Source organism: Abrus precatorius, unplaced genomic scaffold (assembly GCF_003935025.1).
Source record: "Abrus precatorius isolate BTA unplaced genomic scaffold, Abrus_2018 Scaffold8, whole genome shotgun sequence".
In the NCBI taxonomy this organism is placed as follows: domain Eukaryota; kingdom Viridiplantae; phylum Streptophyta; class Magnoliopsida; order Fabales; family Fabaceae; genus Abrus; species Abrus precatorius.
Window position 1 is genome coordinate 22,925,972 of NW_020874428.1, and position 11,034 is coordinate 22,937,005.

General features: G+C 33.7%; 1 protein-coding gene across 1 annotated transcript; it reads right to left on the reverse strand.

Annotated features, from left to right (window-relative positions):
• Nucleotides 1-5,602: 5,602 nt before the first annotated feature.
• LOC113847541 lies at nt 5,603-9,052 on the reverse strand. Its single transcript, XM_027476714.1, has 6 exons — nt 8,845-9,052; nt 7,751-8,045; nt 7,449-7,555; nt 7,195-7,327; nt 6,876-7,070; nt 5,603-6,089 (listed from the first exon to the last, which is right to left on the reverse strand). Exons 2-6 carry the CDS (start codon nt 8,027-8,029, stop codon nt 5,811-5,813), a joined length of 993 nt encoding a protein of 330 aa, XP_027332515.1. The 5' UTR covers nt 8,030-8,045; nt 8,845-9,052; the 3' UTR covers nt 5,603-5,810.
• Nucleotides 9,053-11,034: the final 1,982 nt, after the last annotated feature.

The window sequence follows — 11,034 nt, forward strand, 5'->3', positions numbered from 1 at the left end:
AGAACTCTGGTTCTAACTCAAAGTTTATTAAAACTGAATAAAGAACTTGTTTAAGTTCTTCACTTTCAATAGAGTTAATTTTCTTCTTAACTATACATTTATTAGCACGGTGCCCGAATTTACCTCACTTCTAACAATTTCTTTTAAATTGATTACTATTATTATTTTGTTGTTTAGGAGTATTCTTTTTATATGGTTTTTTTTATAGATATTTCTTTTATATGATTTCTTTTGATAATTAGAAAGATTTTAATTTTGTTTTCTCTTATGCCACACTTAATTTTTGTTTGTGTTTGACTCTCTTTTTTTTTTTTTGCTTTATATATATTTTTATTTTAGATTTGGGCTTTGTTACATATTAGGATTTAATGTGTGGACTCGATTCAAAAGTGAAGGAGAGTGATTGAGTTAAGCTTGAGTGATTTTTTTTATATTAAAATTTCTTGAATAATTTTAGAGTAAAACTTTATTGTTTATATTTCTCTTGATTTATTTGCAGTCTACCGGTATGAAATTTAATATCTCATCAACGTCAAAAAAACATTAGTGTTGAATTGTTAATTATGAAAATTCATGAGTTGGTTTGATTAAAGATAGGAATGATAAAATAAAATCCAAATCAACCATATTTTTTAAAAGATAAAATTAATTAATATAAAGTATTTGTAAGAGACCAAATTAATTAGTTGATTCTATAAAGATTTTCGATAACAAATTGAAGTATTATGAAACAGCAAAGAAATAAAGACCATTTTGGGAATTCAACCTGTACTAATGCGATCGCCACAAATTTGAAAAGGGTATATACCATTTGTCTGGATTAAAAACATGAAAGAAAATATTTTTGAATTAAAAAAAAAAACATTTTTGTTTGTTTTCTCTTGAATCAAACCTCTGTATTTTGTTTCTCAAATATAGCATAAGTCTATTACGAGTTAGTGAATCCAATTTTATTTGGACTGGTTGGTTAGATGCACTATAACATCTAACAGTCCGTTTAAAGTACATTCTGATTTCATATCAAAATGGGTATAGGGGTGTGCGGTGAAGAGGCATGCGCATGCAAATGTTAGACAGATTCACATGAATCACAACATACTCAACCAGTCAGCCTTTTATTTTTATACTAAATGAGAAATTCTTAATTTATTCAACGTCTGTACCACAGATTTCCAGCTTAATTTATTGGGTGTCACATGTCAGAAGCCAAAAAAGATCGTAACCATCTGGTGCACACTATAGGCATTCATTTTACATCAAACAGTTGAAAACTATTTCTAATCATATTAAATATGCATGTCAAGTTGCAATGAAAAGCACAGTTATTTCACGTGTCTTGCCGTAATAGATGGCTTTAAAAAATATGCTTGGCCAGGGGGAATGGGGAAAATACGGGATAAAAATATAGTAAAATCTCGATTTTGCCAAGTTGCTTGAACTGAATCCTAAAACTCGCTCCCAAGTCATGCCAACAACACCCAGGTTTCAAACCACTAACCGAGTCTACAATAAGAAAGACAGGAGGTTCGTTTGGGGGTAAAGACAGAGGAAGTCAAACCACTAACCAACAGATTTAGAAGCCAAAAATAGACAACCACCAGAGATCAATGATGAAGAGGAACGAAGATCAATGAGAGATTAAAAGAAATTAAGTGAGGAAAGGACGTCATAACATTTAGGTTTTCTCTTGGGGTTACGCCGCAGGTCAGTTTTCTCAACGTGTCAAGAGTGTCACTCAGCTGCCCAAAATTGGAAATTCCACCAATTTATCATCAAGCTCACAATACTCTGCGATTGGGATCCTAAACCTTCATGGGAATAGCAGGATTGGATAATACTAAAAATAAAATCTCGATTTTGACAAGTTGCTGCTCAACTTGGATGTTAATACTTTTCAGAACGAAGTTAACAAAGAAGAAGGGTCACTACATATTATCATATTTTGCATAAGCTCAGAAAACTGTAAAAATAGAATGGCCCCGAGCTGCAACTCTGATCATCCTAGCAATATCAACAGCAAAATTCATTACCCTAAAGTGAGAGCATCTTAGCAAGACCAACGGCAAAATCATAGGAAAAGAATCAAGGAACTTTCAACAGGTTATATGAATGAAACATATGCTCGGAAAAACATTGTTAACAAGATCTAAGAAATGATTTTGACATCTGAGACAAAAAAAAATGTTTCAAAATTTATAATAGTAGTACAAACAAGCAAGTTAAACTCTGTTCCTTACACTAACTCAACAATTTAATATTTTCCATGGAACTTTGAATTGTACCTACTTTTGTTGAACGGAAAAATCATTTTCTTCCATGCATCTAATACTTTCAGCCATGAATGCAAGTACTAGACCACTTAAAGTTAATATATCATCACAAAGCTACTAAAATAAGAAAATGAAACAGCTATTGAAGAAAAACAAATGAATCAGCTTTCCTGCAATGTTTCATGCCAAAATGAGGAAATTGGAATGGATTTAATGGCCATTAGATTCAGAGAACCCCAACCCTCCCAAAAACAGAGACTCATACAACTAGCCAACCATCCAAATTAGCATTTTAATGCAAATCTGAAAGACACTTAATTTATACTTTTGCATTCACATCATGGTATTACTCACCAGCTGATAGGGAATTTCTCATATTACTCCTTTAGTCCTTTCTAACATATCTTGAGCAGCCTAACACACAGCTAACTCTAAGACAAAGTCAACAGTACCTTAATGGATGAGAGAAAGTAAGGCCAAACAACTGAGGCATTTATCAACTTAAATAGCTTAACAAGTTATCAAAACTTTAAAACAATTACTTCTATCAAATTACAAGTACTAAAAGGTTACATTTTACATCATTTCATCATGCTAAATACCCAACTGTATTCTCAAAGCTTAGAATCATGTCAAACATTAGTTTCCCCTTGCCTTTCTTCCAAAAATTGCACGTTTCCATCCAATAAAAAAAGTTTAATAATATACAATACAGTAATTACAAAGAATCAGAATCATCCGATAAAAGAAGCCAAGCAATGCCGTCGCAAACCCATCATTCCAATTCAAACTAAATGAACTCAGAGGGCGAATTAGCATCAGGTTTTACATTCCCCAATCCACCGGCATGATGCAAAACCTGAGGAGGCAACGCCCCCAACCCACTCCCCAATCCATCAGTTCCAGAACCAAAGAACTGACAAAGAAGCCTCGTCACAATCCCTAGAACCTGCATTTGATTCTGACACGCCTCAGCGTGCATCTGCATCATCTGCTTCTCGTGTTCCACCTGCATCGCCACCATCCTCTCCCTCCACTCCATCTCCTCCTCCTCCATCTTCTCCTCCACCCTCTTCCTCCACCGCCGCTCCACCTCAAGCTCCCTCTCCAACCTCACCCTCTTCTCCAACTCCCTCCTCGCCCACCCTAACTGCCTCTCTTCCAACTCCAATTCCCGATCCTCCAACCACTCCCTTCTCTTCTCTCTCTTGAACTCCGATTCCTTCCTCTTCCTCTCCCTCTCAGCCTCCCCCTTCTCCCTCCGAAACTCTCTCTCTCTCCTCCTCTCTTCCCTCTTCACCACCGCTTCCCTCAACTGCAGAACCCCCGCAACAATCCTCTTCAGCTTCGAGTTCTCCTCCTCATCCTCATCAACATCATCGATTTCGTGATCCTCTTCCTCGTCATCCTCCTCATCGGAACCAATCTCAAACCCTAATTTATTATTATTAGGGTTTTCTAAGAGTTGAACGTCGCCGAAGACTTCTTTATACTTGAGAAAATTTTCCCAGTGATTGGGACCGTCCTTCCAGTTGAAGTGGTGAGGAGAGAGACGGATCTTCTGCTTGACGCCGAGGTATTGGTGGCGCATGTTCTGGACCTTTATGGAGACGTCACGCCACGACCACTTGAAAGGGAAGGAAGAAGGGTCGCGGAGGTGGTGAAGAGCGTTCACGTGCTCTGCCACAGGCTTGAACTTCTTCTCGCGGGTTTTGAGTTTTGCTAAAGTCCCTGAACGTAGTAGCTCCGAGTATTTCGATAACAGGGTTTGTTCCTCTAATTCCGACCATTTCTTTCTCTTCATTGAAGCTTAATAATCCGAAGTAAGTGAAGCCACCTTCCTTGGGTTGGACCCCCGAGAGACTCTTCCTACTCAGAAACAGAGAGGAGAGGAAGATGGAGTGAGTCAAAGACAGGGTTCACATTTTTTACATATTTATACATTTGTAAATAACTTGTTGTAAGTGTTTTTTCAAGTTCATAACCTTTTTTTTTTTAATTATTATTTTGGTTAGGATAAAGAGTGATTAGTTTTAATTGATGTATGCCAAACTTACTTTTAATTTTTACACTTCCAATTTTGAATATTCTACTAAATTATTTTATTATTTATTGTTGGATTTTACTATATACAAATCATGAATGTAAAATCTTATCCTGAAAAAGGTTAACATGATATGTATTTTTGACATATCTAATAATAAAAATCATTTGATTTTATTTGTAATGTTATTTGACATTTACAATATTTTTTTAAAGTGATTAAGATAAAAAATAATAATTATGATTCCATAATATTCATTTTTATATAAAATTGAAAAATTGCATAAGTGCTAAGTATATATGAGTATGTATCGATTAATACACATTTAAAAAATTATATTTGCATACAACCAATTATAAGTTAACAGATTTAAAATTGATTCAGTTAAATTAACACAATAGAACAATAGAAATGAAATTCAAAGATTTAACCGAAGATGAATATTCAACTTGAACCAACGCGAATTTTCTTCTTTAACTAGTCTGATTGCAATATGACTTAAAGAAAGGTTTTTAACCGGGTTTGATGTATTAATAATGAATGTTTCTCTGCTCATTCACTAAATGCTATAACTAGATTTACGAAGGATAAAAGACGAGCAGAAAAATAACAGGAAAATATGCATAACATATTCAATTGTAAATAAGAACTTTACTTCTAGCTTAAATTCAACCATACAAACACAAAACTTATTGCACGGCCATTTTTCTTTAAGATGCAATAAAAACTCTTGCATACAATTTATTTCCAAAACCTAAGTCAAGACATTAATAGAATCAATAAAACGATAATTGTGTCAGCCTCGTCGGGGATCTGTGGATATCCAGGCTTCTACTATTCGTGGATAAAGATGTCATCCTGTCGCTGACTCAATTTTAAGGGTAAGCTGTAAGTGGCTAGTAGCTAGTTAGATAACACGATCAGGTAAAAGCTGAAATTGGTGGTGTAAACAACACAAATAAATTGGTTGGGTGTGAAAATGAATGGCATCGTGGAGGAAAGATGCATTAACATTGTCATGGATCAATTTAATCGACATGTTACCAATTACGAAGCCCCTTTTATTAAACATTTAAAGCCATTTAAAAAAAAGACCAGCCTAATAGCTTACCAAAATATAATAACAGGCAGATCCACTTGCCCTTGGTATTGATACGGGTCCAAAAGAATTAGACCCATTTATTTGCGAGACTACGCGGGTTGATCATTTGCGGATTAGGATAAACCACTCTCCATACTCTGCTCCTACTTATGTGTAATTCCAAAACCATAGAAATCATGAAGGTGACAATGAAATTAACGTAATTTATATATCTATCAAATATTAATCAAAGGTAGCAAGTAACCACCAGCTAGGGAAAAAAATACATGATAAATCTTCGGCTCAATACGCGCTTCGACAACAAATCATCTCAATTGAAGCATTATATTTACACAATAAAATGACAAGCAAACCAGGAAATCATGGAGTTCGCTAACTGACGTTCATGCGTGTGTCATGAAACAAGACCCTCTCGAGCGATATTGGTCACACGAAGTACAGCTTGAGCACTTAAAGGAGAAAGTTTTGACTGACAGAAGCTTTCCCAAGATCCCATCTCAGGATGCTCCGTGACAGTAGCTGGCATGGGATCGTGAAATTTCTCATACACATTTTGAAGCTCAAGAAGTAGAGCTCGGGCTGCTTCCCTGGACTCAGGGAGTTGGTCACTCAACTGTGATGCAGCCACTTGGATTAATTTGTCAATTCCATATGTCTTTATTCCTTCTACGCCCTGTTTAAATAAAGTTCAAGAATGCAACACAGCAAATGTTATGAATGCTCTGAATCCAATTGCAAAACAGGCTTGCCATATTCAACTATTCATTACCCTTTCTAGTTCAATTGAGTCCTTTCCAAAGTCCAACTTGATAGTGCAGGAAATAAACTTAAAAATGTAGCAGATTTAAATCTTTTTAGAAAACCCCCACCCTCCATTAGATTTTGTTGGAAGCCATGGATTTACTAATAACATGAATTGAAAAAAATAGCAATAATACACAACTGAGCTCCTTATGTATAACTATCAAAGTAAACAGCATGAAATAATTCTGAAAACAATTTAGAGATACTAAGATACATAATAAGTACATATATGTTGATTGTTTAACAAACCAGTTTCAGAGAATTGCACAGTAGACTAAAATAGGTATAAGGTCATTACTACTCGAAGGTTAAACAAGATTAGCATTATATTGGTAAAAAAAAAACATGATTTATAGGCATGTTCATGATAAACCATTCCTAAAATCAAACATAGACAAATGAAGTTTTGTTGAAAAAATTTAGGACTGAAACAGAACCAATTCAAAATTGGTTCAGATGTCCAAAACACAGGCACACAACATTTTGAAATTTCAACGTCAATGGTGAGCAAGGTTCTTTTCCTGCATCATTAAACTGTTTCCTAAAGTTTTTCTTTTTCTCTTTTGCTGCAGAGAAAATCACTTTGCGGCAAAAGTCATCAATATGAACATGTCTAAATGTTATCAATGGGGCAAAATCATAAATGTATGCTTACCAGTTGTGGAACACTTCGAGAAAAGCACATTGATGCCTTTGCCCGGATGCGAGGATTCTTGTTCTTAAGGTATGGTTGCAATTTTGGCAATAAAGAAATAGGGGAAATCCAAGTAGTCATTGATATCAAGGCTCTTTCAGCTGCCTCACATACAAAGCGTTTGTCCTGTGAAGACTTGAGGAGAAGCTGTACTAGCTGCATCCATCATACATGTTTCACATAGAACATGTTAATTACGAATAATACTATCAAGTGTATGATGATTCCATAATGCTTAAGTGAGAAAATTTACCAGTACAGACAAGAATTGTTGACTTACCAGAGGGTCCAGTGAATCTACTATGAGGTCATTATATGCGCTGAAAATGTCAGCAGATGTCATAATGGCAGTTTTGCAAACAGCACTTCTAGGACTTTTCAGGGACTTTGCAATAAAAGTAATGACATCCCCCCTGTTTACCAGAAAACATATTAATTTAACAAATCCAATAAAAAACATAACATATTAAGAAACGATTTTGATTCAAAAAACCATATTTCGATCAGAAAACATAAAGAAAGTTTAATACTTACAGCATATCGAGCATTGCTTCCTTATGAAATATAGATATCCGGCGTACATTATTTAGTGCATCACAAACCAGGATCCAGTCCTTTGAGTCAAGTCCAGCTAAGAGGGTCTGTAACAAAACAAAATAAGTACTTTCACATAAGTCTTGCATTTCTTAAATATAGCTAATAGTAAAGCTATTAGTCAAAGGTAAATAAAAGAAAATTCAAACACAGAGTATTAAGCCAGACCAATTTCAATGGTTATCAACTTTCAAAATTCAAACCCCAAAAGTCCCCCACCCAAAATATGTATAAAATAATACCTTGAGACAAGCATCAATATCTTCTAGATCATTCAAGTTCTCAGATTCAATGTATTCTACTTCTGCATTTCCAATCTCTACACCAGAAGTAGCAGTCACAGTCTGATTTCCATTAATAGCTGGACAAACCAAGGGGGAACAATTCTTTTTCTTTTGCCGTTCTTCAATATTTTCAGCAGCATTATCAACAGAAGGCTTGGTTAAACATGCCTTACTGGAGCCCTCACTCTTCCTTTCAGTTCCAATTGTATTGAGATCCCTAAGAGCATTTTCTGACATCCCTGTCAGCTTTAGTCTGAGATCAAAAGGAAGACATCTGATCAAACTCAAGAAGAAGAGCTACTCAAAACACTGTTTAATTTCTGAAAACAAGTTCAATGTAAAGAATGGATTTCACAGCCAAAATCAAACTCTCAAGCCAAGATCTGATCATTAAAAAAAAAGAAAAAAAGAATCACAAGCTTCACTCTATCAGTCCAAAGAAGGAAAACAATTCTTCGATATTTTGATTCACTCCTGATTTTCCATCCTTTCCAAAATTTGGTACTCCAGGACCGTTAACCTTGTTCTCAATCTTATTCATCCAGGATAACATAAAAATTGAATGTCCACGGAAATTCATTCTTGCATCAGCCAATTCCAATCCTAGGACTAAATTTCCACTTCAAAATAAACGCCCAACCCTGATACACCGCAATCACCCCCCACAAATCTCCAGGAAAGCAAATTCTAAGTATTACACACGATTCAGGTAAGATAAGACCGATATACAATGCATACTAAGGAGATCAAAACAGAAGCATGAATCAAAATATAATGTAGATATTAAAGCCACAAACAAACAGATTCAATGCAAAATTGAAGCTGCGCAGTAACAAAACCAAATCCCCCAAATAAACAAATAAATACAAAACTAAATAGCAAGATCTCGGCATGTGCGGCACTACACTCCCCAAATCTTCATGAAGAAACACTCATATTTGAATCCTAATCCCTAACAGCATAGCATTGATTCGAATACCAAAACGACACAGTAAACGCAACTGCGCGTACGGATCACTTGAAAACGACTGGCGAGAGAAAAAAGAGATTACCAGATGAAGAGAGAGAGTGATCGAAGGAGAAATGCAGAGAATGTGATCAGTAGCTGAGAGCGAGTTATGCAGACTCAGTCAACTCAGTGTGAAGAACACGAAGAAGAAAGTGAGATAATTTGTGTTTTTAGTAACCGACGAGAGAAGGGACGAGACAAGAGTCGCACAGTAAAACGACGCCGTATTAGGGAAATCGGACCAAGGCCGGCAAAATTGGAGGCCAATAATAAATATGCATTGCATTTACATTTGCATTTGCATGTGAATGCGATGGGCAGCGGAATCAGGTGAGCAAAATTAATTTCACCGTTTTTTTTCTTCTTTCTGTGATTTTCCCATTTTGCCCCATTGGTTTTGACTCAAATTACCAATCACCCCCCTTCTATCTTTTTCATTGTAAAATTCCATTTCTTCTTTCGAAATTTAAAATTTATAATTATCATGGCTGTTTTTCACAGTGATTAATATGGTTCTTTCAAATTTTGAATTTTGTTTTATTATTGTTAGGTCGCCTGTTTCGGAAACAATCAATGAATGACGCTCCAACACAAGAAAGGTGCGAGTTTTGAGTTTTGAAATGATGCTTTATCGTTTTAGAAAAGGATTAATTAATTAATTGTGTTCAAGTTTTATGTGATTTGCCTAGCTGGCAGCTCTTCATTGAGAGTATTAAAATTTGAAATCATGATTGCTGAATCATATTAGCAGACCTGAGCTGTGTGATTTTCTTACATGTCTCTAGTCAATTGTTACTGTCATTGAAATTGGTCACAGCATCCGTACGTTAAAAAAATGTCAAAATATATATTTCGTATTAATATTTTTTCCACAATCTTTTAAAAAACTACGAATAATATCTTTATTTTTTTAAAAATATTAAAATTTCACGATTTTTATAAAATATTGTCAATTTTAATTTATTAATAATAATAACAACTTATATGTGGCAATTGATATATAGTAAGTTTTATAATAACTTATAAAATTTTATTAAAAAATTATATTAAAGACTAACGATTTTTTTAAAAAATCCTCTAAAAAAACCATTAACATTTTCTTAAAATTATAAAAAATAAAACTATTTTATATGAATTGATTGTTCAATTATTTTTATACCAATTTTATTTTTAAATTGATGTTATCTAGATATTCACCATTAAAATTATGATAGATACTTTTTTATTGTTTTAATATTATTAATAGTGCTAAAAAAGGATCTTTATTATGACTTTTTTTCACATGTTTGGACTATTTGAATATCATTTCCTTTTTTGTGTGTGCATATAGACATTGCCACCTTATTGTGATGTGCACTCTTAATATTGCAATTGCTATTCAAACTATATGTACTATTTTCAATAAAAATTATATGTATTTGCTATGTATGTCACTTTAACTAAATAAATTGTACTATTTACGAATACAACATGACTCGGAATGGATTCTCCTAGGGCGGCCCAATTATATAATACTATTGGTAAAGCTTTTGTATTAGGCCTCTTAAAAATAAATTTTATTTATTAATAACGTTTAAAAAAAAAACTACTTTATTTGATGATTTAAATTAATTTATTAGAATAAATTAAAAAATTCACTAACAATGTTTCTTGTTTTATGATTTGACTTTTTTAAAATTGAAAAAATATAGCAAGTCACATTATAGAGTTCTTTTTACTTAGTTTATTATTTAGTTTATATTTTCAAAAAAATAACACGATGTTTTTTAAAACATTGAAGTAGACCTCAAAACTTCAATTTATTTACTTATTTACACTTCAAAACAGAGCATTAGTCTTTTTTTTTTTATAGAAGTTTCAAAGGTCAAAATGATATTCCAGTCACTTACTATTTTTTATTCATTTTCTAGTTATATTACACTTCTGAATTCTCTCTTCAACTTCATAGCCAGTCACGCTAACTCTTCATTATTTAGCCACAAGTTTCAATTCCAACAAGTCAGAAAATTTTCCAATAAACTCACATTTATATAGTAAAAATAAATTTGAATCCTCTTATTTATATAATTGCATGCCTTTTATTTTGGGTGTTGAAAGTGAATATTTTATTGAACTTGTACATTCTTTATTTTGTATTTCCAGAGAAGAATTGGCAATACATGTGTTATATTTTGTTAATTTCTTTGTCAGTTTGTGATCCAGTGATGGGTGATGATGGAAAGCTTTGTCAGTG

Excerpts from the sequence above, each read along its gene's own strand:
- LOC113847541 (XM_027476714.1), bottom strand. The coding sequence starts at position 8,029 with ATGTCAGAAAATGCTCTTAGGGATCTCAATACAATTGGAACTGAAAGG. Across the intron at positions 7,328-7,448 it reads GAAGCAATGCTCGATATGCT|GGGGGATGTCATTACTTTTA; the intron begins GTAAGTATTAAA and ends TCTGGTAAACAG. Across the intron at positions 7,071-7,194 it reads TAGATTCACTGGACCCTCTG|CTAGTACAGCTTCTCCTCAA; the intron begins GTAAGTCAACAA and ends TGATGGATGCAG.